This window comes from Paramisgurnus dabryanus, chromosome 10 (assembly GCF_030506205.2).
Source record: "Paramisgurnus dabryanus chromosome 10, PD_genome_1.1, whole genome shotgun sequence".
NCBI lineage: Eukaryota > Metazoa > Chordata > Actinopteri > Cypriniformes > Cobitidae > Paramisgurnus > Paramisgurnus dabryanus.
In genome coordinates, this window is record NC_133346.1 from 36,773,196 (window position 1) to 36,800,885 (window position 27,690).

General features: G+C 37.4%; 1 protein-coding gene across 1 annotated transcript in view; it reads left to right on the forward strand.

Moving 5' to 3' along the window:
• Window positions 1-17,378: 17,378 nt before the first annotated feature.
• LOC135718173 (N-acylneuraminate cytidylyltransferase B-like) overlaps window positions 17,379-27,690 on the forward strand; it is a 55,426-nt gene continuing 45,114 nt past the window's right edge. Inside the window, exons 1-2 of the mRNA XM_065240443.2 lie at window positions 17,379-17,437; window positions 20,587-20,790. Of these exons, the coding sequence (XP_065096515.2) occupies window positions 17,394-17,437; window positions 20,587-20,790 (248 nt within the window). The 5' untranslated portion in view covers window positions 17,379-17,393. The remainder of the gene's footprint in view (window positions 17,438-20,586; window positions 20,791-27,690) is intronic.

Sequence of the window (27,690 nt, forward strand, 5' to 3'; positions counted from 1 at the left end):
AAAGTGAAGGTACGCAGTACGCTAAACTATAAAGCACTGGTTTAGTTATTTACATTGTGTGTTGCTCTTTCACCATTGTGCACCCGCGCTGTAGTCTGTAAACAATGGCCGTTTCTCAATACCAAGTAGGGGAGAGTGGGGCAAAGTGAACCAGTGGGTAAGTTGACCCACCCCCTTTATCTAGGCAACCATACAGATTTGTAGCCGTGTGACCACAAATACAGGTAGCAACCATAATTTCTATTTGGCTATGTTAAAGAGAAAGACAAATAAAAAGAGTTATGATTAAAGTATGATTTTTTTAACAAAAAAACAGTTTTTATCCTATCAAAGTAAAATTTATACATACCAGGTATAATGGCTGTTATGTCAAAGTAGATTTATCCACGTCTAAATATTTATACCATAAATATTGGTGATAGGCTAATGTATAAAACCATGTGAATGATTTAGCTAAAGATTAGCCTGAAGTACTAAGCTAGGCAGTTTCCCAAAACGGTGGCTGTGGGGCAAAGTGAACCAGATGGGGTAAACTGAACGAGGGGTTCAACCCCACCATGAGGCACTGAAACCATTGAATATGTTTCATTAAAAAAATATTTATGTGTAGTTTCGCACAACTGATTTGTTCATTTTTAAACATTTTAGAAAACATATCATGCTAAGACATTACAATATTAATTAATTTTTATTTTATGCATTTGGCGTTTTGCAGGTCTATACTGAAAAAAACAAACTTACCACTCAGAAACGTCCATTGACAATCTCCAAACAATAAGTTGTTCCTCAAAATCTGTAGGCTATTTTCATCTGATACAGACTCAAACATGAGTGGATGACATCAGAGTACCGCGAGAGCGATTTAAAACCAACCTCCTCCGCTTTATTTCTCACGGTACACTGATGTCATCTGCTTGTCGGCTCTTGCGGTGCTGCGTAAAGTTGACCACACCTAAAAAATGTACTGCTAAACTCGACAGAAATGCTCTGTATATACCAGCACCTCCTTTATTAATTGTATAGCAGGAAAAGTTCAATTTTACTTCTCAGCGTGAAAAAACCTTACGAGGTTTGGCGTGTGAACTGACAGAAAGGCGTGTGTCTCATGGCGAATGCGAGACTTGAGAGCCCAGGTTATATCAACATATGCCAAATTAAGTTACCCGATATCCACTTAATTTTATAAGTTATCAATATTCATTTAAAATAACATACAGCGTATAGTAGACCTAGATTTGCTTAAATTGCATTTTAACAAAGGAACTGCAAGGGTTGGAATTAAAACCCAACACGCTGATGAAAACTGGATAAACCGGTTTTCTTTTGATTCCCTGATGATGAGGTGATCGATTAGCATTGGGGGTTGGAAAAGAATTTGCAGACCTAGGGGTGGGTGGTTTTTGATTTCTTGACTCTGTGTCACTGGTAGCTGCTAAAATAGCAGCTAAACCTTGTAGAATTAATTACATTTTGGAATTAACTTCCTTCATGTCGTTTTATGTATACACTGTAAAAAATATTTTCTGAATTTGTAAGTAAATTTGGCATTAAATATGTTTTACAATCAATTGGTTTACAAACTCTGGGATGTTTGTGATTATCATCATTCAGAAAAGTGGTGCTTGTGTTTAGACTTGTGTTTTACGTGATTAACTCTTTCACCGCCAGCGTTTTTAAAAAAAGTTGCCAGCCAGCGCCAGCGTTTTTCACGATTTTCACCAAAGTTTAATGCCTTCCAGAAAATGTTCTTCTTTAAATATATAAACATACAATATACCAAATGAAAGAACAGACCCTCTGCTTTCAAACAAAAAAAAACCGTTTCATCCTTCCTTTAGTGGTTCTTTTGCAATCAGCTTTTGAATATGGGTAGGTTTTTGCAAAAACACCATATTTTGAGCAAAAAGCAATGATAATTCCATTTTTATTACGGACTTTTCATAGAGATCCCATTCAGAGCGATCTTTAAAACAGACACGGACATGCAGCAGCTTGCCATAGGGCAATACTTCCGGTTTTAAAAAGTTGCGGAAGGGCGCCACCTGGTGGATAATAGCGGTATTGTGGAAAGACGGAAAATCTCGTCATTGGCGGGGAAGCGTTTTCTCTTAATTGACGAGATATCTCGTCAATGGCGGGGAAAGAGTTAAATCAGAAAGATAGTTTCCTAGATTTTTTTTAAGTAGCCTAAATCCTACTCCAATTTATTTCAGTGTAGGTTTCTAATTTTATCGGCTTTCTTTTGCTTTTCAAAGGGCCGTCTACCTTTGCTACCGCCAGTGCTTTAAGTGGGCCGGTAGGCGCCAGTACTCAGTACCGCCACTTCCAAATATAGCTCTTGAGCGTACCACCACCTCTCCCTGCGCCCAGAACTTACTTTTAGCGTACCGGAACGCTCATTTGCACATCTGTTTAAATCAGAGGCTTAATTTAATCCTTTGGCTGCGCTGCCGCTTTTCAAAGCGCCCTTCACAATGCACGCTTCCAAATTCGTCCCACCGAGAGCAGAGACTACATTACCCATACAGCTTTAAGTTTTACAAGTTAAAAACGCCTGCGTAGCTTTTGCTGCTGTCAATAGGCTTGTTCAACTTCATGCGGCGTCGCAAGAATCGACAGCCAGAAGACGTCACAGTATCGCGAGAGCGAGGCGAAATATGATTTCTTGAATCATTCTCGCGGTACTCTGACGTCATCCGGCTGTCGGTTCTTGCGGCTCTCTAACAAGCAAAGTGTTAACAACGTGGTTTGGAGAGGTGTGTGAAACGCGCAACCATAGCTGCTCTGTTAAAATGAAAATACAATGAACACTTAATATGCCCTCCTGGTTTTAGACTCCGAGGAGTAAAAGAACAAGGTCAGAATCAGAGGACTCGCTGGCTGACATCGCACCAAGCTAGAATGATATCGCTGCAGGTCAGATGCAAGCTTTTTCCAATACCCATTTGAAAGTACGTGACAATCTCTGCTGTCGCAGCTGTCAGCTTGGTTCCCCTCGACGCAACTTCGGATTTCCTCAGACGATGTGCAGTGTAAAAACATTATTGAAATTGTATTATACATACTTGCTAAACTACGAAATTTCAATGAATTTGAACGACGCGCACAGGAGTTTTACCACCCGCAAAATGAAAAACAATGGGACAAAATAAAGTGATGACTTTCCAGTTTCAAATGGCCAATATTTTGTTATTCTTGAACCCATAGACATGGTCTTGGTGTCCAGTACGGCTGTCAAATTTTAATTCGAATTTCAAATATTCGTCGAGTGTAAAAAAATATGCATATTCGAACGTAAAACTTTGCATCCGAATTTTACCTGTGTCAGGAAGCCCATCCAACGTGATGATGACGTAACTGACGCGATTGTTATACAGAGCGCGGCTCAGCCAACTATGCGGAGCAAGCCAGCGTTATTCATTTGAAAAATAGCAAGTAAAGACAGTGGGGATTACGAGTCGGACAGAATACATATTAAAAGGGCTGTGTGATGCTGCTTTTGTTTTTGGAGCATCAACTGGAATTCAACCGCAAAGTGAAACTAACTGAGATGAATTATTGTCGTCTGCTTCTAAATGCAGTTTTAAAGTTTAAAATAACTGATCAACACGAAAGTGCCATAATACAGCTGCTTGTTTTGCAACATTAAAACCATATGTGCATCTACATAGTCCACACCGCATATGAGAGAGTTGCAATGTAAAGCCGCGGTGGCTTTATTTTAACTGACTGGAAACTTGACTTTCACCTGGACATTTGATATGCAAGTTTTTCATCAACATTATCTGCGTGAAATATAAACATGATGATCATCTGCCAACTCGACTGTTTCAGCACGTCCTCTATTAATTACGGAGATTCTGCTTTATTAACGGCTTTGCTTTGCGCGTAAGTTAAACATTTCTGTTCTGTACTTTATTACTCCCATATATTTCTACATATTTTCAACCAAGGAACACACAAAATATAATATAAGTTGTTGTGAATAGCGTTTAAGCTTGACAAAATTTAAATGACTAATGATCTTTCCCACTTATTTTGGCTTAAATAAAGATTAATTCGTTTTCATACTTTATTAGAAACACGTTAATTTATCTACTTATATAAAATGCCCTATATTAATATGCATTGTCTATGTATGGCATTCGTTTTGTACATTTACAGGTGCACAACTATACTGGTGAATTTTGATTTCATTAGTAGTGTTTATAACATTCGTTTTAACAAAAAATATGCTGTGCATGATTATATTATTGGGGCTTTGTGCTGCGCCCTCTTGTGGGCTTTTAGGAGTATTTTCTCCAAGATAAAGTAGGTCTTTATAATTCGAATATAATTCGAATTTTATTATTTTTCAAGGACGAATTTCGAATGTACTTGTTCAGCCATTTTGACAGCCCTAGTGTCCAGAGAGTATATTTGCCCGACAGCTACAATATGTTATTTAAAAATAAATTACAACATTATTGAGAAATGAGTGTTTGCAGAATATATATATTTGAAAATGCTTATCAGTACTTTTTTGTTTCTTCAACTTTAAAGATGAATATTCTCCTTTAGAGATGGGAAATTTTCAGCAATAGCACATTATATTCAAAATTTTGAGCTCATAAAAAAGATTTTTCGCTTATTTAAATTACTTTTTTATGTTTTTAGGCGCGTTTAGTTTTGGTGCAATTTCACCAAGCTTATAATTAGGAAATACACACAACACGCTTAACGTATATTTTCTATATGTTACAAATGTTGTAAAAAATACGTATTCTTATATAATAAGAAAAACAATATGATACATTTATATTGCGCTCAAAATGATTTAGAAATGGAAAGAGGAATTCTTCTCAACTACCACCAATAAAGTTTTCAAATTCTTTTTTAGAAAAACGGCATTTAAACCCACGTGGACCGAACAACAAAACGTATGCTTACATACAGTCCGTGTATGATATCTTTTTTATTTAGTTTTACATATTTTTATTTATATGCATTTAATAATAGTCTACCGTAAGGTCATAATGTACACACTGTTAAAAATTATTCAGTGGCTATGTAAATATAAATGATTAAAGTAACTTAATAAAATCTCTTAATGCAGTTATGCGATTTTTTTTAGTTGGAAAAAATTACTAAAACAGAACAGATATTTTGTGTAAAATGTACATATATTATTTGATGTATACGTCTTAATAATATACACTGCAAAAACATGACTTTCTTACTTAGCATTTTTGTCTTGTTTTCAGTAGAATTATCTAAATATTCTTAAATTAAGAAGCTTTTTCTTGATAAGCAAAATTACCTAAGTAAATATGTCTAGTTTTAAGACAAATAATATACAATTTAAGTGAAATTGCCTTTTTACAACAAGCAAAATTATCTGCCAATGGGGTGAGAAAAAAAATTGTGAAATAAGATTTTGTTTTTCTTAAACACTTAATTCAAGTAAAATTTTCTCACCCCATTGGCAGATATTTTTGCTTGTTTTAAGCACAAATTCCCTTAAATTTTATGTTTTTGTCTAAAAATTAGTATTATTTTCTTAGGTTATTTTTCTCATCAAGAAAATACATCTTGATTCAAGAATTTTTAGATATTTCTACTGAAAACAAGACAAAAATACTAAGTAAGAAAGTCATTTTTTGCAGTGTAAGTATTACATTTACAGATTATTTTAATCAATATGTTTAAGAAGGTCAGAGTTATATATTTAAGTTTTTAAAACTATAATAATGGCATATGAATTATTATTATTTATTTTACGTCTAACTTGAAGTATGATTTACTTATATTTTCACATTGATATTATTTGATTAAATGTAGGCAAAAAATAAACTAATAATAAGTAGAACAAATGTCAATTTTAAACAATCACATTCAATCACATTTTGCCGATGACAAACACCTCAGAAACTTCTCAAATTTATGAATATTTACAATCACAATATGATTTTATTTCCTTACTACAAAAGTATAACATATTATACAAATTCTCAGTGAAATTTATTAAACACCATTGCATACTTTTTATCGTGTTTCATACCATGTAAAGGGAAACATGATAATATAAAAAGTAGCCTACTGTTCAGTAATGAAGAAAAGCGCAACACAACCATGTTAAAGCTATTAAAACGTTCAGATGCAAAAATGAACTAAATGTAAAATTAGATAAACTAGTTAATGATATTGCGTAAATGCTCTCAGTCTCTTCAAAGGTCTTCGCGAATTATTTTGTTATAAGAATCGATTATCATACATCACGTCTCTTCTACTGTAAATACAAGGAAAAAATAAGACAAATGATGCGCGTTTGAGTCGGATTTTTATGAAGAATATGTGACTGTTTATGTAACTGGCAAAAGAAAACTTCGCCAACGAAATATTTGCCAAAAAGCATGCATTTGTATAACATCAAAGTCTATCGCCTAAACATCGATAATCCATGTCATGTTACTTCAATATCATACAGTATATGCTCAGCATGAAGTCGAGCACACAAATTGTCGTCAGTATGGCCTACATGAAACCTCTACAGGTTTTTGTATTTCCTGCGTCCCCCACCAAACCCCCCTTCTGCGGGATCTCGCAGAATTTCGGAAGTGCTCGCGGCATTCTGCTCTCAGAGACGCGCATTTTTAAAGGCCACATCTGTAGCATAGTTTGGTGCGAAACATGCACCCATAGCTGTACCTTTAATTTGTTTATAAAAATTCTCTTTTGTTGTTATTCAATGTCCATTCTGCTAGTTGTACAATAAAACATGCAGGTGGCATTTCGGTAGGTAATCTCATATTCAAGTAGTAAGCTAATGCTTCCAGCCCATCTTTATGATCTATATTTGTATATAGCGATTCCACATCCATAGTCACCAATAAAGATGTTTCAATAGTTTCCATTTCTTTAATAATATTCAATACATGGGTTGTATCTTGAATAAATGAAGGTAGTTCACTAACCAATGGTTTAATAAAAAAAATCAACATATTTTGAAGCCGGCTCTGTATTAGACTCATTACGACTAATAATAGGTCTACCTGGTGGGTTTTCTAGATTCTTATGTATTTTGGGGAGCATATAAAAAGTAGGGATTCTAGGATCTTTACAATACAGAAAATCATATTCATTATTTGAAATCCATCCCTCATCTTTAGCATGTGATGAAATATCTTTCAATTCATTTTTAATACTTTCTATTGGATTCAATTTCAGACGTTGGTAGTACTCACAATTCTGTAATTGTTGCAAAGCTTCTTCTACGTACTGATCTCTGCCCCATACCACCACTGCACCTCCCTTGTCCGCTCTTTTTATTACAAGATCATCGTTTTTAGAAATCCAGTCCAAAGCTTCTACTTCATCTTTATGAAGATTGTATTGTTTTCTTCTTTTTGAAACGAAGATCTTATCAATGTCATACTTTACTTTTTTGTAGAATGAATTCAACGTTGGATTAGATACACTTGGCATAAATGTTAACTTAGGTTTAAAAGTTGACATCTTCTTATCTTAGGTGCGGGAAGCTGTTTCAGATGTATAGTACCAAGCTTTTAATTGAAGACTTCGATGAAACTTAAATAAGTCCACTTTAGTCTGGAATTCTTTAGGTGTATTTATAGGGGCATGGGTCAGGCCTTTTGATAAAACTGAAATGCAACTTGTCGGTAGAGTGACGTTTGAAATATTGATCACTTAATTTCCCTGGTTTCGGCTCCTCGTGTATCTGCCTTGAGCCGGGAATCTTGGTCGATTTACTTCTTCCTCGTCTCGTTTTCCGCTTTCTTGTCTTTTGTATCTCCGATTCATTCTGGACCTGTTTTCTAAAAAATCTCTTCTCGGTGAAGTGTCCGTTGCTGAAACATCTTCGTCACTACTCGGTAAGTTAAAAGACACTGATCTTTTTTTTTATATATCTTCACATCTCTTTGTAACCATGTATATACCTTTTGCTCTTTATAATCTTTTTCATCTCTTCTAAACTTTGCCAACTTCTCTTGCTTGAGCTTTTTGGATAGTTGTTCTAAATCTTCTTTAAGTTTTTTCTCAAACTGAGGAAGCATTTCATGCCCATCTAGCAACATCACTTCTTTGATTTTTACAATCTGTTTTTGCATTTCTGTCTTCTGTTTTTTTTTTTTGCTTCTTCAATTAATAACAGCATAAGGTCCTGGGAGCATTTATTTAATATTGCTTCCCACTTTTTCTAAAATCTGTTTCTCCATGACCAAACAAAGGGAATTTTTTAATTCTGAGTCCTCTTGGAATCATGTTTTCTCTCCAATAATCAGATAATGTATCAATATGAAGATGTAATCTCAGTTCTTTTTCCGAATGTCTTTTAAATTCTTGACTCAGTTTTTTAAAATCTGCATGCTGCAGTCCATGGTCTTCACTCAATAGTGTGTCTGTGACAATAATCTTCTCACCTTGTTCTTTAGAGTAGGAAAAATGACTCGTCGTCATCTTACTGGTGAAGAATTATATCAATCTCCAAAAGAACGTACTTGACGGAGCAACTTCTGCACATAACAATCCCTTATCGTCCTTATTTCATCAAAACAAAGAAATGCAAACGAAGTTCTGCATGGGGTGTAAAAAGCTCTTCTCGGTGCTCTTTGGATGCAAGGGATAATTATAATCAATTTATAAGAAAAATCCAAGGCACTCGAATGGTGTAGAAATAGTTAAAAAGCCTTTATTTCACATGGCTTAATATTTAAAAACAGGTGACAAATTCGTGAAAAGCTGTTCAACGACTCTAGTTCAACTTCTAGAATTTTTTTAATGGGGTGGCCAAAGCTACTTTAGGGGGTCCATAGTCTATAAAAGAAATTGACGTGTAACCATGTATCAAGAAAGCATAAATGAATCTTTTGATCGCATTATAAACATAATATGGGTGAATTTTAAATTTTTCTACTGTATTTCTTACATCTGATTTACTGTCTGTTAAAGGGATTCACACAAAAATGAAAATTCTGTCATCATTTACTCACCCTTATGTTGTTCTAAACCTGTATATTATTTTAATAAACACAAAAAAGATATTTTGATAAATGATGGTAAGCACACAATTAATTAATTTGGTATATCCATTGAATTCCATCATGTTGTTTTTATTCCTACTATGGAAGTCAATGGTAACAGCTGTGTGCATACCATTATTTATCAAAATATCTTCTTTTGTGTTCATCAGAAAAAAGAAATTCGTACAGGTTTAGAACAACATAAGGATGTAAAAATTATGACAGAATTTTCATTTTGTGAACTATCCCTTTAATGAAGCAAAAGATCAGGAAATCTAAACTCCATGATAGACCTTAAACTTACTTCAAAGAGCAGAGCTCAACACAAAGGATGTTTGGATTAATCTTTTTTTACGAAGATACAGAAGATGCAAAAGTTGCCTTTTTTCTTTTGATATTTAATTAACTTTAATGACAGAGAGACTTCAACAGGTTAGGCTATGACCGAATGCAATTAAATGTTTATTCGTTTAAGACGTACAGTAACCAAATGTTTAGTATTGAAATCACCAAGACTTTTTTGACATACAGTATGAGCATTTGTCCGTTTAAGCCAAAAAGACGTGAAAATGAAGTCGTTTGCTCGTTCAAGTTCAATGTGGCAATCCAGTCGAATTAACAATCATACAGTAGCCTATAAAGATCACGTCAAGAATGAAAACATGGTGCTGGGTTTTGTTGTAAAAAGAATTGGCAAACTTAGACTTTATTCAGTCCACAAGAAAATTACCACACTTCCAGCATATACTGTGAAATCATGTAGTATTAGCAATGCACGACTTCACTTACATCATTTTAAAGAGATTCCAAACATTATGTAGACATGACATTTATCTTCTGATGGTATGATGGTAGGCGTTTTTAAAAAGACGTCAGTGATGGAGAGATAACATAACGTGCATCATGTATATTTTCTTAATTTTTTGAAAAGCACAACATTCAGTTTTTATAGACACACAAAATATGACACTTTAATGTTTTAAATGATGTATAAATCATATCTGTATGTCCAAAATCAGCAGAGTAATCCAAGTCTCTTTGCGCAGTGATTGAAAAATAAAGAGTTTGCGCCGCGACCGCAGGGAGGGTTAATATTCATAATTTTTGTTTTTAACAATGTGCTGCGCTGCCGCACGTCGAAAATAAACATAGCGATTAAGTGAAAGTAGCGCATTAAATTTGGGGTGGCACACGGGGTGGCCAGTGACATGTCAAGGGTGTCCAGTGCCACCCTGGACACCCATCTGGCTCCGCCACTGCTGATGGAGGAACGAGTGAGTGATTGGTTACATCACTAAAGGACTTCACGTTTTCGACGGCGCTGTTTGGATTATCTATTATACTACCTCTCTATTTTAAATACAAACTTTGAAGGCAGGTTCATGTGTTTAACGGAACGTAAATTACCGGAGTGTAATTTCATATACTTACATGTTACATGTAAATAGTCCTCAGATTGTATATTATATTGTATTACCAGACGTTCATGTGAAATCTGATGTTAACAATAGACTATATATCCATATTTCACGGATTTTATACGCATTTGTGGACAAAAATGGTAATTGGATAATTCACACATCTGAAACAGACTGGATTCAACTTGTGATCCCCACAAATGTAAAAAGAGTCATGTTTATTTTTGCATGTTGTCATTTGGACATCTGTCATAAAATACTACATATTATGCTAGAACATCTGTATCTCAAAACGGCTTTACAGGGGGTATGGCTTAGCTAAATGAGATGTAAATGAGCCCTATTGTCTCCCCCAGATGGAAAGAAGAGCCCCTTTCGTCTCGATTTTCTTGGTTTGAGTATTTCTGAGTTCCTATATTCAAATGGCCACAACTTCTCAAAATCTTATCAGATTTCCATGTGTTACACATCGTTGGAAAGCTTAGAAACTGCACTTTCAGAATCTGTGAATAACTCAAAATGTCCCAGATCCGACTTGTGTCACTACTTTCTGTGACTGGTCACATATCTGCCAAATACTACTGTAATTAAATGTGAATAGTGCTTTCTGCTACATCTAGTATCATTTTAAATGTTAAAATCAATAATTTAAAATGATTTACAAGTTACAGGAAACATTAGTAAATATTAATCATGACAGGGTTTAGGAGAACGTATAATAGGTACATTTGATCAACTAAGTATGCTAAATATTTGTTCTTAATTGCGTAAAACTGTCATAGTAAAAAAGCTTTAGTGTGCAGATGGTTATTTTGGGAATTATGCGCTTGACCGGACTTTTTATGCACATTCCAGGTGCAGAATTGATGCGCCTAAGTCATATACTTGGCTTTCTGGTCGTTTGTGGGCTTTCTGGGTGCAGAATTGATGCCCTTGAATTATCCTCTCATGGGATTCCTCGCACCGCAATGAAAAGTTCATAACTGTTTAAACACAAAGAGAAAAGATGCCCCGTTTGCTAATCACAAAGTGAATTGCATTCATCCAACTGCTTACTGAGACTTTATAAATCAGATCTTTAAAGGAACACGCCCAGATTTTGGGAATTTAGCTTATTCACCATATCCCCTAAAGTTAGATAAGTCCATACATACCTTTCTCATCTCCGTGCATGCTGTAACTCTGTCTGACGCAGCACCTGCTAGCTTAGCTTAGCACAAAGTCTGGAAGTGAATGGCTCCAGCTAGCAAACTGCTCCCAATAAGTGACAAAATAACGCGAACATGAGACACAGCGATCTTTTAACAATATACATACTGGAAACTATATTCTCAGAAGACGAAGCACCGCTACATGGGCGGAGTGATTTGCTCGCAGCACTGTTAAAAGATCGCTGTGTCTCATATCACCTTGTTATTTGTACACGGTGTGATTATACAAATCACAACACATAAATAGGAAAATGTTTGCGTTATTTTGTCACTTATTGGGAGCAGTTTGCTAGCTGGAGCCATTCACTTCCAGACTTTGTGCTAAGCTAAGCTAGCGGGGGCTGCGTCAGACAGAGTTACAGCGCGCACGGAGATGAGAAAGGTATGTATGGACTTATCTAACTCTGGGGGATACGGTGAATAAGCTAAATTCCCAAAATCTGGGCGTGTTCCTTTAAAATAGCCTACAGTTATCTTGTGTGTGTGTGTGTGAATGATGCGTTTCATCCGTCCGCTTCACCAGTGGATTATTAAAGGTGCTCTAAGCAAATTCACGTGTTTTAGACATCTCCTCACTATCTGCTTGCTGCCTGTCCATTGATCAAACTGTAAAAAAACAGGATCTTTGTAGACAGCCCAGGTTCCACAAACTGCTATAAAAACACAGTGGCCAAACCTAGCACCACGAAACAAAACAAAGTTTTCCAGCCAATAAACGACAAAAAGGATTTGGGGGTGGGGGTTGGTTCATGAAAGCACGGAAGGGAGGAGGAGGGGGAGTAGTAAGCTACGCTCCGTTTGTTTGAAAACAGTTCAAACATCAACAAAAAGTGACGTCTCACAGATTCGCTTAGGCAAGGCTGTAGGCGGAGGTTATTATGCAAAGTGTTGGTATTACGAGGATAAAGTCAGGAAGGAGATTCAATCCATATGACGACTCGTTTCAGCGATTCAGAGTCGACTCCCTACTTTAGAAGCCAATAACTTCATTAATCATTCACTTTTTGGTGTAACTACTTTGCACATTGTTTACATTGATGAACAGCTACATGACACACTGCAATACAGGTCATTTTCTATCTGTGTGGCTCTTTAAGGGCGGTTTCACATTTGGTGTGATTGCCTGGTCCGAACCCGGGTTTGATTGCTCACCCCTCCCCATGCCCCCCATGGACTGTGTTCACATATTATTTTTGCATCCGAACCGCAGTACGCTTGCATCATCAAGCTGCAGCCGGCGCGTTTTCATGTTGCTTGGCAACCGCTGTAAACGAGAAGACAACAAGCGTGATTGACGATCTGCAAGCAGAGAGATGATTTCTGAATGCCTCCGCAAAAATTGACGTCGGCGGACAGCCCGTTGTCATCGAAACGACTTTAGTATGTTTGGGGCAGACAGACGCAAGTGCGTTTCTGTTTTATTTCTTTGAAAATAAAACCCCAGGTTTGAAAAATAAGAACAAAAGTCAAGTAAGCATTCTATGCATTTTGGTGTTAAGGAAAGTGCACACACACAAACACACAGGTCTGTTCTGATGGGACATTCCATATATTACGTAATTAACAGCGGTTCTCTTCCGCGATTTGGTACGATTACGCTCACATCAGCAGCGAACCGATCTGGAGTTCACATGAACCGGACCCCAGACCACCCTTTTTAAGCTGACTCGAGTACGTTTCGCGGGTGCGCACCCGAGTTCGGAAGACAGCGTTCACATCATCCAAATGTACCGAACTCTGATGTCAATCGAACCCGGGTGGGCACCAAAAGTGCTAATGTGAAAACGCCCTAAGGCTACTGCTCATTTAATGCTTTTCACTTCATCTGAAACCGTCTTTTACAGACTTTAATTTAACCCTCTGGGGTCTAAGGTGTTTTTAGGGCCCTGGGGAAGTTTTGACATGCACTGACATTTGTGCTTTTTTCAGTTGTTTAAAAACATATTAATGGCAAAAGTCTCATAACACTGTGTTCAGCACAAACTGGGCTACAATATCATATAATCAACATGTATGTAAATGGTTGTATTTTTAAGAGGAAAATGTTTATGTCACTGATATAACTCCACAAAACTCATTCTAAACATGTTTTCCCAAGACTTTTCTAAACAGGATCTAGTAGTCTAGAGTTTTATCTTCTAAATTATGTGAAAATCATTCTGCCTACTCATTCACATAAAACAATACATTGATTTACAATTTCTAAGACACTTTTGCTTGGGAAAGATTGTATGCGTGGAGGCGGGAAAGCTCCAGAATAATCAGTGATTGACAGCTGAGAAACAAAATGTTGAGTTGAATAATGAGCCACATAATGAGCCTTCTAGGAATGTGACTTTATCTGTAGTAAAACCATGATAAGGTTCACTTTTCAATATAATGTAAATACACACACACACACACACACACACACACACACACACACACACACACATATATATTTCTATTGAAATATTTTCTATTAATTTCACAAATATAAGTTACCTTTTAAAAACATAGTAGCCTAATCATGGTAAAGATACTGTTTGGCCATCGTAAAATGAACACAGGGTTAGTGTTTGGTTGGCCAGCGAGAGGTTTACTTTTGTGCAGTAAAAAGCTCAAAAGAACAACTGCCTATTGTTGTCTGGACTCTTATTTGTGTTTTTGTAATCATTATAGTAGAAACACAACAAGGGATACGCGTGTTAAACTTATCAATGTTTGTTTACAGCCGCCGCCATTACCTCACGTGTTAATCATGAAAGCAGTGAATGTGTGCACATGCGAGTGATCCTGTGTTTAATAAACTTGCTGTGCGGAGATATGCGCTTAGACGCAACTAAATAAGGATTGTACTGTTTGCAATCACGTATTTTATAAGAATACCAAAAAGCGCGTCGAGTTTCCTGACTCATGGATCTGTGTATGTGCGTTCCCATCGCGTGATGTGTTTGACGGAAGAACAAAGAAAACACTCGCGTCTGGAGATTCTGATCTTCCTGCTTCGCTAGTGTTCGGACGCTCTTGCTTACTGCTCTGCCCTTTGCTCTATCGCTTTTTATATTTTATCTTATAATTTTAACTTCAGCAAATCAGCATAGTGCTCAAACAACAAAGCTTGGCATCAACGTTAAACTTTTGGGACTGGAGGATTACAAAAAAGTGGAATTTTTCATCTGTCTAGCCTCCCACCGCCATCAGCTTACATTCCAGAAGGAAAAACACAGCTGCCTCCATTCAAAAGGATAAGAAAAAGAAATGCTTCATCAAAAATCTACTTGCTGCACAAACTGCCACAGACTTTTACAAAGGATTGCTGATCTTGAAACAAAGTTACTTACAGGACTACAAAACCAGACGGAACACACAACAGACCTTCGTCATCATGGACGCCCTCAGCATACAGCCGGTGAGTCCCATGAATGTAATGATCAACACACTAATCAATGGTACAAACAGGGAGCAAGACCCAAAATCACTCGAGAAATCAGACTGTCACGAGCATCACATTTTGCCGCAGTAGCTTCCTCTACCCCAGATAAAGCTATGACAAGGATTGAAAACACTGACTTTCTTCCACCACCTATACATCTTGAGAACAGATTTGAAATATTAATGAATATGAGTGAGGAATCTCCAAATGTGATAAATGTGATTGAACACCGATCAAATCAGCCAGCAGCTAACACTGATGCTAACCGCCACTCAAGATCGAGCAGACAGCGGCACTCAGCGCAGAGCGCATCCGAGCCCAGAAATCTGATATTGGGCGACTCACTTATCAGAAACATTATCAACAGGGACTCAACTACGTGCTGCCTTCCACAAGCAACTGTTTCTGATGTAAACTGTGTGTGAACTTCAAAACATTCTGATGAAACATAAGACTGTAAATCGAGTTGTCATTCATGTTGGGAAGAATGATATTCACAAAGAGCAATCTGAACTCCTTAAGAGAGATTTCAACAAACTTTTTTAAACACTCAGAACAGTGAAAGTTCAGCCGTTCATTAGTGGACCACTTCCAGCTTGAGGAACAAATAGGTTTTCACGGTTGCTTGGACTTAATACATGGCTGCAAAAAACCTGCAACATTAAGGGACTGAACTTTATCAACAACTTCAATCTTTTCTGGAGTCAGAGACAACTATTTAAACAGGATGGCATCCACCCACACAGACTGGGTGCAAGAGTGCTAAAGGACAATATCTACTTCTCCCTTCATCATCCTTCATCAGTGTGTGCCAATCCACTCAACCTGAATGGCACACACACACACCTGGACAGAGTATGAATGACCAAAGGACTTCTCTTCAGCACCTTAATGGACATGACGTCGACATATCTCACAAGGACAGAGATAACACCACGCAGCCACAACAACCGCTGCTCATGGACACAATCTCAGCTGAGTCCTGCCCACAGAGCTCACCACAGTCAGACTGTTTCAGATTAGAACAGCACCCAAGGACGACTTTCTGGAAAACAGCCAGGGAAACCAGGACAACATATCACAGCCTCCGGTCACATCAGAGCAACAGGACTCCTCACTAGATATGTCATTCCTCTCTCCAGCATCCCCGCTTTTGACCTTCTCCGGAAAAATGGAGGAACTGGTTTATGCTGGAACTAAACTATCCCACTCTATTGCTGCGAGCCCCCAGCTTTCGACCAGAAAACGGCAAGCCCCACACCCACCAAAACCAGTGGGCCCAGCTCCCCTCCTCGTCCTGTGAGAGCTCTTCGGTCTCAGACACAACGCCAAGACACACACCCTCCTCCATCTACTGTAGGTGAACCAAAAACAACTGATAACGGCTCTCAGTGATGTGTGTCGAGTTTCTGCTATGAAAATACTAATACTTTCAATTGTATACATAAAAAGCAGGAACTCAGTGTGCCTATATCTTTCTCTATTTCTGTTTTAGTACATGATAGAAAGCCTAAGGCTGTATCAAACCGTTTGGCAAATCAATCTAATCTGCTTCCTGTGACATATCAAACTAAGATCTCTGTTAGGGAAAAAATTAGTACTGTTAAGTTAGCACTTTTACACATCTGTTCACTTAAAAATAAATCACTTCTAGTCAGCGACTAAATAACCACAAACAACCTGGATTTTATGTTTCTAAATGAAACATGGCTAGAAGAAAGCTTCAGTGCAACAGTCCTTAATAAAACAGCCCCTCCTAACTTTACTTTTATGAGTGTCTGCAGAACTGCTAGGAGAGGTGAAGGTGTAGCTGCTCTTTTCAGTGCTCCAACAGTAGTCACATTCAAATCCAGACTCAAAACACATCTGTTTAGCTATGCGTTTACTGAATGAGCACTATGCTGCGTCCAAACTGATTGCACTATATTTTATATGCACTATTTTAATTCTTTTTATTTCTCTTGTTTTTATTCTTATTTTTATTTTAACAGTTTTATACTTGTATTCCTGTTTTATTCTTTTCACACATTTAAACAGTTTTTATTAAAATCACATTTATTTTCTCTTAATTGATATTTTTTGTTTTCTCATTTCTATGTAAAGCACTTTGAATGACCTCTGTGTATGAAATGTGCTATACAAATAAACTTGCCTTGCCTTGCCTTGACACACATACGCAAGTAAATAAGGATTAAGATGTCATGTTTGATGCACTCGGATGAAACAACTCAGCATAACAAGGAATAGAGAGACTGGGTTGAGGATTGCGTATCCATTGACTGCAGGAGGCATGAGTTATGCATATGGATGTTTCTGCTCGTTCACTTCAATGGCGCGGGGGTGTGGCGATCTCATCTCATTACAGATAAACAGGTAACAGAAGAAAGATGGTACCTCTCCTCTTTCTCATACAGTTTACACCGAATGACAATATCTGTTTTCAATCTCACTTACATCATTTAAAAGTAGACATTCCAAGCATTATGTAGACATTTATCTTTTATTTCTATGACATGTATTCTTTAAGCTACAGTTTATTTTTCTGACGCGTTTCTGAAAGGACTTCACTGAGGGAGAGAGAACAAAACGCGCATCATGTTTATTTTATTAATTTTGCGAAAAGCACAACATTTTGTTTTTATTGGGAGTGGACAGAAAAAATCTAGACACTTTAACGTTTTAAATGATGTATAAATCATATCTGTATGTCAAAAATCAGCAGAGTAATTTAAGTCTCTTTGCGGAGTGATTGAAAAATAAAGGGTTTGCGGCGCCTGCGCCGCAGTCGACCCCATAGTGTTAAAATAAACACGAAAATTAATTTGTATGTATTTCTCATTGTTTTGGCAATTCAGATCGCATACTAACATAATATTTAGAGTTTTAACGTTGGTTTGTCTATTTTTGTTCACCCGCTTACGTGTTATTTACATGTGTTTCTCCACTGCATCAGCGCGCATCAGGAGAAATTTGTTAGCTGTTATCGTTATATAGCTGAGCTGAGTTTATTTTGTTAACACAGCTAAATGAGTATTTTATTACTCAAAATCAATGTCCTCGTTGGTGTCAGTCAGATGACCTCTGCCAATGATCTGGCTTTTCTTTGAAGCTTAGAATTTCTTCTCTTTATTTCCATTGAACGGGTAAGTCAAAGAAGGCTTCCATCTCTTTCAGCCACATTGAAAACTATAATTGCAGAGAGGAACATACGGCTACCATAGTTGCAACACGCACTTGGAAATGCGAGGCTCTCACTTGGTGTTTCGAGTCTGTTTACATGAAGTTAGCATACTTTATGTCAAGTCCTTAAACTTTTAACTTTACTTGGGGTATAACCTTTGCTATAATATAATTTCTGTAAGATCAAACAGTACTAAATTCGTACTAACGACCAACTTGAAACATCAATGATTTGACTCAGCCTTCATTTAGCGCAGGGTTTTAACGCCATTAAAATGCCCATGGATGTAACCAGCTATAAGCCCAACGTGTTCCAGAAACGCCCGCAGCAAAGGTGAAACTATACCGCAAGATTTGCGTTGGGTCCTGCGGGAGCCCAAACCCATTGCAGCCCTCTAGTTTATACTAAGCTTGCATAATGATACTAGCATTAAGGTTTTGCGATGAATTCCGACTGCTTGACCTCGACTAAAGTATGTTATCCTATCCACAATGTCATAAAAAAGTTTGCTCACAATCTGTTGTATTTTAATAACACCATTTGTAAACTTTACTTAGTGGCAGTTTATTGTTTTGAAAAGGCGTGTCCTGTCGTAATATGTACATCAGCTTCTGCTTTTTCACTTCAGTCTCACAGTGATGGAGGGCAACAGGCAGTGGCGGTCCTGGCTAGATTTACGCCCTGGGCGAACCATCCCTTCGCCGCCCCCAGAAACATTTTTTACCCCCAAATCCCGCCACCAACATGTATTATTTTATTATATATAATCTTAAATACAAAAAGGTAACAAGAACAGAGAAAAACAAGATAAATAAATGTAATAAAGTTTATAAACACACACACACACACACACACACAATCCTCATCAGACTACACAACCATATCTGTTGGCCATGGCTGCTGTGGAAGTATCTGACTCCTCATTTTTGCCAGTGGGTGCTCTAATTCCAAAATATTTCAGAAGTGCCCCTGAATTTACAATTAAGATACAATATGTAAGTTAGATACACTTACATCACACATGCATCAGTTACCCAATTAAAATGACCATAACACATATTTTATAAGTTTATAGGATGTTAACAAATGCTAAGCATACACTACAAATTATTTAAAAAGTTATATCACTGTGTAGCTTACAAAATGGCATGTCAATTTATATTAGAAGTTATTTAAGTTTGCATATAGCGTATATAGCAATAAAAAAGGACACAGTCAGGAGGTCTGTGTGAGTTTGCACTTGTTGTGTTGCAAACACAGACTAGACTGTGTGTTGCCTATGGGTGAATTTAGTTGCATGACATGGTGCCTCAATTCTAATAGTTGCTAGTTCAGCAAAACTAAAACCAAAAAAACCAGTCGTGTTCTGTGGCTAATAGCAACATATTAGCAATAGGGTGAGGCTAATATAAATAACGTTAGCCCATTTCCTACGTCGTCACTTATAGAAATCGGCATACCTTTATATTTATAATTTTTCCTCATCTTCTTTTCTTCTTTTTCTGATCTGGGCAACTTATGGCTTCTTTGGTCTTTTAATTCGATGGCATGATGATGATGAAGACTCGACATCATTAACTTTGCATTACATTTTGCCAACAACAACGTCCGTTCGCCCGTCAATCAACCGGTGTCACGTGACGTGAGTCACGTAGATGACTCTACAGATTTTTTTTTCACAAAATCCAATTGATAACATGTTCGTAGGTATATGGGTCTATGTTCATTTTAGGAATGAAAAATACAATTTATTTGGAAGCAGACGCAGCAGTTTGTGTTGTGTGGCCTCTGGCCTGGGATCAGTCTATCCCTCGCTCGCCCCCTATAAGGTGAGCGAGCGATTTGCAGTCACAAGTTGGCCCGCCCCTTTCTCCTGTTCCTTTTCTGACACACACACAACCTGTGTATATGACTCTCAGCACTAACTTGACATGGAAATGAGCGTTAGTCTAAAAAAACGCTTTGATGTTTTTTTGTTTTTTTTTGAATGCGCTTGTGCGCCCTCACATAGATTGCGCCCTGGGCGTTCGCCCACATTGCCCATAGCAAAAACCGGCCCTGGCAACAGGTGTCAATCCAGGTGTCTGTGACTCGTCCTTCAAACACCCACACCAGGCGGCTTTGATTCTGGCACGCGGTGGCAGTAAAGGAATCGCACTGAAGAACATCAAGGTTCCGCCTGGAGTTCCTCTCATCGGACGGGTCGTGAGAGCTGCTTTGCTCACAATCTGTTGTGTACCTTAATAACACCCTTTGTACACTTTACTTAGTGTCAGTTTCTTGTTTTGAAAAGGTGTGTCCATTTGTAATATGTACATCAGCTTCTGCTTTTTCACTTCAGTCTCACAGTGATGGAGGGCAACAGGTGTGCGCACGTCAATCCAGGTGTCTGTGACCCGTCCTTCAAACACCCACACCGGGCGGCTTTGATTCTGGCACGCGGTGGCAGTAAAGGAATCCCACTGAAGAACATCAAGGTTCTGGCTGGAGTTCCTCTCATCGGATGGGTCGTGAGAGCTGCTTTGGATTCAGACGTCATTGACAGGCAACTATATTTCAAATGTTTAAATTGATTTCAAATTACTCAATTCGTGTTTTTAATGTGACGTATTTTTATAGTGCTTCGATATAACACTTTAAAAGTCACGTTCTTTCTGATCCCATTTTTTGAACCCTAGTTAGTGTGTAATGTTGCTTAGGGATAAGGGAGTACAGCATTATCTGTATCTGTTAACCACATGAATTATCTGTATCTGTACTCGGAGTGGGTGGGGCCTAACCTGGAAATAGGTGGAGTTTGTCTTGAAATGGGCGGGGCTTTAACCGGTATGTTATTTTAAGCATGCAATTGATATATGTTGATCAGAAATTGTTATATTTTTATATTTAACAGGACAGCATCAGGATTGAGCTTTAGATCAATGGTTTTGATCACGATAGCAAACAAACTATATTACAGAAGTTTTGCAACAATGAAAACAAAACAATGCAGTGCTGCAGTATGCAATTATGAAGTAAAATGTAATGAACAACATAACTTTCTTTTTTAACTTTTAAGTTCTTATGATCACACCAGCTGTGTGTGTGTGTGTGAGTGTGTGTGTGTGTGTGTGTGTGTGTGTTTGAGAGAGAGAGAGAGAGAGAGAGTAAGTAAGAGGAAGAGCAAGAGAGAGAGAGAGAAAGAATGTGTGTGTATGTAGCTTAATTAATTTGTAATATATATCACTAGCTTACTACCTTTATTTTTTATGAAATACAGCAAAAACTTGTCAGACACTCAAGTGTCTGGTTACTGGTTAGAGACAGCTAAAGGTTTAAAAAATAAAATCTGACAGGCAGAGACGCAATGCGAGTCGCATTCTACCAAGCAAGCACCACATCTGAACGAACCCATGTTTACTAGAACTCTACTGGTTAGTAAGTACGTATTATTAATGTTACAACTTGAAGTAAAAAGCTGAAGAAACCCTAAACGTTAACGAAAAAGATCAGCAAATCCGAGTGACTGAGGGAGAGACTGAGAGCTGTTCTGTGTGTGAGTGAGCAGAGCGGGACACAGCAACACAATACATCTGTATGTGTGTAGGGGAGGGGCACTTTTACTACTAGCCTATCACAGAAAGCTGAAACAGTCAGCTACCCAATGATGATTTTGATTTAATCCAAGCACAGATATAGACTTGTATTACTCGTATAGTACTCGTACTCGGCAGAAGTGCTTATACTCGTTTCAGCCGAGTATCCGGTACGGATAAAGCTCATCTCTTGTTACTACAATAACATAAATTATACATGTAAAATGATAAAGCTCAAAGTTCATTGCCAGGCGATATATTTTCTTTAACAGAATTTGCCTTTCAAAGCCTACAGTGAACGGCCGGTTTGAACTACAGCCCTCTACTTCCTGCTTTAATGACGTCACTAGAACAGTTTTTTGACTAATCTCCGCCCACAGGAATATGTCAGTCGCCAGCTAAGCTAACGACAAGCTAAGCTGCTATCGAATCACAACACACTAAACAAGCTACACAATCAGAACTTAAAAAGTATTTCTGAAGGAGGGACTTAATAGAACAAAGACAGTGAAAACAGAACTAGATAAGTAAATTGTGTGAAAAATGCCGCATTTTTTTTACAAGTGAAACATGAACACGTTATATTGCGCACTGAAAACACAATCAAAGCTTCTAAAATGCAGAAAGAACAGGACCTTTAAATAATATGTGACCCGTCACCAGTGCTTTAAGTGGCCCAAAAGAGGTGCCGGTACTCTCTCTCTCTCTCTCTCTCTCTCTCTATATTGTAAGGGGGTGAAATTTATGTGCCCCCATCCATCCGTTTGGCCCAATGGCGAAGTCCAAACCGCATGGGAAGGATTGATAGCGCGTTCGGTCTTTTCCGAAGCTTTGCAGATGATGTTTTGGCGTTACGTAATTTAGGTATATTTATCTCTAATCTGACTCCAAAGACAAAGATTTAGTTTATATTATATTACAAATTTGATTGATTATTACTTTTAAAGCTTACAGAATTTAGATGGATGTTTGTTTATTTATTCTGATAAAGCTCTGGTATTACACTCGTTCATTCGGTTCTCACAGTCGCACATGATCCTAGTATGGGCCTCATAATTAATATACTGGTCAACGGTCATAAGCAAATCAGTGTTGGTCGCTGCCAGAGGTTGGACTATACGCTTAAGCGGCCGCTTTCTGCGTGCTCAACTTTAAACATACTTTATTTAGTCCCCTTAGAGGTGACACTTAATTATTACAATTATTATTTCTAATCAAGATTAATGAATAGAATAACATTGAAATAAACAGAGGTTGAGGCTGACCCTACTTAGAGTAATCAGAAATGTTACTCTAAACGGAAACACAGCCTCCACGCTTCTAAGTACACTTAAACTAACGCCAATTGCTATTCGTATCTCACAAATCCTCAGCTGATGTATTATTCACTATCTAACTGGGATTGGGCCGATCCTAGCCTGATTTCAGTCCTTACGGTAACTACGGATACAACGATATTACTTGCAGTGTCAACATTTACCGAGCAACACAGAATAAAATCAAATATAACAATTTATTAACCAGGTAGGTAAAACATAATTCAGAAGCCAATTCACATTCCAATTCAAATACGAGAAAACAAATATAATCAAATGAGAATAATGCATACCTGGCAAGTGATGAATATCTGGTTACAGATTTCTCAAAGTAAAATAAAATACATGATGCTGTATCAAAGATACAGCATCATGGGGGTGAACTTCCATGAACAGAAAGATCCACTGAACCATTTTACATCATTCCCTTAAATATCCAGAGAGACAAAGCATATAGGAGTTTGCTACTGATTGGTTGTTGTAAAATTCAGGGGTGTTGCCTAATATACATACAGTGGGTGATTGGTCAACATCTCTAAGGTAGGAGTTGTCTCCCAACATTAGGTTAAGTTTACTTGTTTATTGTCACAGATTAACATTGAATCCTGTTGTTGTATGGAGATGTTGTGTTTGAAAATCAAGTGTAACTCTCCAGGGAGTCTCCTGTATTCGAGATAAAGTTCTGGTTCCCGAGAGGGGTGTTTTGGGGGTCTTGGTCCCCTGCCGTGAGTCCTGGAGGAAAACTTGTTGTGTTGCAAAAAAGTTCTCTTTTGATGTCCTTGCTGCCTCAGGCACCTACAGGGCACACACACTGCACTCTCGGGCATCCATGCTGTGTTCCCAGGAAGGGCTGACCTTTTGGTCAGGATCAATCAAAATTCTTACAATATATATATATATAATTTTTTTTTTTTTTTTTTTTTGCTGACTCGACTCCTATATTGAAGGGGTTTTATATTCAGCAGTCAACAGACGACCTTGTAAAAAATAATAAATCCTTTTATAAGTTTGTGGATTTGCTTGAGCTAGAAATAGCCACTGAACAAAAATAAAATGTGCAAAAGGATTTTGAAAAAATACCATTAGAAAGAGCTACTGTAGAGCTTTTGAACATAAATAAAATGTGCAAAAGGTAGATATGTGATTAACATTTTCAGCATGGTTAAATGCTAAAACTAGTTGTTCAGATAGAAAGAGCTTAATTTTTTTTAAAAATGACACCAAGACCATGTCTATGGGTTCAAGAATAACAAAATACTGGCCATTTGAAACTCGAAAGTCATTTATTTTGTCCCATTGTTTTCCATTTTGCGGGTGGTAAAACTACTGTGTACGTCGTTCAAATTCATTGAAATTTCGTTCACTTGTAGTTTAGCAATTAAACTAAATGTATATTACAATTTCAAGAATGTTTTCTGCACATCGCCTGAGGAAATCCGAAGTTGCGTCGAGGGGAACCAAACTGACAGCCGCGACAGCGGAGATTATCACGTACCTACAAGGCTTGCGTCTGAACTGCAGCTATCATTCTGGCTTGGTGGGATGTCAGCGAGTCCTCTGATTCTGACTGTGTTCTTTTACTAGTTAGAGTCTAAAACAAGGAGGGCATATTAAGTGTTCATTGTATTTTCATTTTAACCGAGCAGCTGGTTGCGCGTTTCAAACACCTCTCCAGGGCACGTTGACACTGACTGACGGACGCATGCGCTTTTAACTTGTAAACGCAAGGGTGTATGGGGAATGTAGTCTCTGCTCTCGGTGGGATGAATGGACTCTATGCACGCTTAACTTCCGCGTTTGACTCAAGGCTGCTCTTCAGTTTCCGGTACGGGAGATTTAAAGCGGAGTGACGGCAGAATCGCTAAATTTACTCGTTGTTTGCTGGATTTACCCAAATTTACAGCCTGTGATGTGTGAAGAATTGTCCAGATGTGCAAACTCGAGAAAGGTTGCAAGTCGTCTTATCTCTGTAATCATTATGATATGTTCATCATACTAGCAGAGCTTACATTGTGCTGTTTTTATGATTCAGGATTAATGTCTTTGTAATGTTATCTTAAAGTGTCAGGTAAATTAAAAGACGTAAATGAAATCTCACTGCTATATGAGGAAAAAGCAACACGAACTGCAGCAGGACTTATATTAAATGTGACGTTTAATACCTTTTTTTTTGTATATTCACGTCGATTGTCAAAACATTTTTACTTGGATATTTTTGAGTCATATCTTGGAACTTTATAGGATATAAATAACAACGCAAAAAGAACTATTGACTATGGTAAAGTCCATTTAAGAAATCTATTCCATAATTTGTTTATTTCTTGTGCTGTTTGTTTATTTTAATACCCCGTGTATTTAGTTTGTGTGTGTGTTTTATTTTTCTCTGAAGTTATTCTTGTTGTCATTGATATGAATTTTCTATTTGTCTTTTGCATTTGTTATTAATAAAGCATAAATGCGCAAAATACACGTTTTTTACTGTTCTAACATTTTGCTTGTATAACCACAGATGTTATCTTCGCTAGTACTGATGATAACAATTATACAAAATTCATAAGTATATCAACAACAGATGAATAGCACTGTTATCAGTGCAATTTCTTTCTAAAACTAGTGTTAATGCAGATACAGGGTAGCAGTGTAGAAGTTGTCATGCTTGAGTCTAATGCTGTAAACACTATGACACACACCAGTGGTGGCTAGAAGTTCGGTTCTCCCGTCTATAAAAATATACTTTCATACGTTTAAATGTCATTATGGTATTAAATGTGAAGTATAAGTTATTTCTATGTAAATTAAACAACCATCAACAAAATTTGCAGTGTTATTTTGGCTATTTTGGCAACCAACGTTCCTGAATATCATTGAGCTCTATGACTGGCGGAAGTAGTCCAGCATCCTGAGATTTCACCGGAAATACGTCAAGCACCGCCGTGCATAGAGTCCATTAGGAAGCGTACATTAAGGGCGCTCTGAAAAGCCGCAGCGCAGCAAAGGATTAAATTAAACCTCTGATTTTTATACAGATGTGCAAATGAGCGTTCCGGTACGCTAAAAGCACGTTCTGGGCGCACGGAGAGGTGGTGGTACGCTCAAGAGCTATTTTTAGAAGTGGCGGTACTGAGTACCGGGGCGTTCCGGCCCACTTAAAGCACTGCCCGTCACGGAAACCAGTGACACAAGTCAGCAGAACAAGTTTCGAGAAAATGAGAAACAAAGTTTTTTTTTGTGATTTTCGTTTTATTGCAGAATCTGTTAGTTGAGATCATGAAGAAGCCTCTCCATGTTTGAGATAGCAGTTTTTGTATATTTAAAAGCGTACATTTTGCGGTTGAAATCGGCTTGTTTTTCCGGAGATTCTACATACTGTATAAGCTTGTGTTTTTGCCTCTGCCCCCAAAGGGAACAGCATGACTACTGAATAAGGATAGTTCGCCCAAAAAAATAATGTATGAAAATAATGTCATTAATGACTCACCCTTATGTCGTTCTAAATTTGGAAGACCTACGTTCATCATTGGAACACAGTTTAAGATGTTTTAACGTTAGATTTAGTCCGAGAGCTTTTGTCCCAACCATTGAAAATCTATGTACGGTTTCCATGTCCAGAAAGTTAATAAAAACATCATCAAAGTAGTCCATGTGACATCAGTGGGTCAGTAAGAATGTGTTGAAACATCAAAAATACATTTTGGTCCAAAAATGGCAAGAATTACGACTTTATTCAGCATTGTCTTCTCTTCCGGCTGGAGCGTGAAGTCACGTGACTGTAGTGACGCGGCTGCCCTGTTCCTCAGACATGTTTAATAAGTTTTTTTTTTTAAACTTATAGCGTGCGTCTCCCCAGACGAAGCTCGGGCGCACAAAACAAAAGTAAATGAAAAGAAGCTGGGGCGGAACAAATAACAGTCAGCCGCATCGTACGTCAGCTGCGTCACTGACTTTATGCAGCGCCGCAGTCGGGTGACGTCAAAGTAACGCGAGAGCTCTTCAAGAAATCTTACGGAGTAGTTTAATTTCGACTCGCTCTAGTGGTATTTTGACGTCATCTCTCTGTCAGTTCTTGAAGCGCAGCATGAGTCCAAACACACAAAAATACTTTAATGTCTGGGTTTATTTTGGGGTAATGAGATTTATTGTATACTGTATAAATAATTTTGCTGACATACAGTTTTATGTAGGCTTAATAAGATATTTTTTACAGTATAGATAGTTTGTATTAATTTTAGGTTTATTTGATAATGTAATTACATTTTTTATAGATATTAAATTATGCTGCTTAGAATTTAGAATATTTAGAGTTGGCTGATTAAACCAATAATATTAAAACTTTTAGCTGGATTTTGGCTTATTGAACCAACTAAATGGTATTAATATAGTGCTTTTTACTATTGTTTATTCTTCCAAAGCCTATGGAAGGTTTTTTCTGCCATGTTTAAGTTAATTAAAAGTTAAATTAATTAAAAGTTAAATTAAATAATTTTATTTTAATTTTCAAGGTAATAATGCACCTTCCATGCCAAATTGAAAAATAAAAAGTAATTGATGATTTGA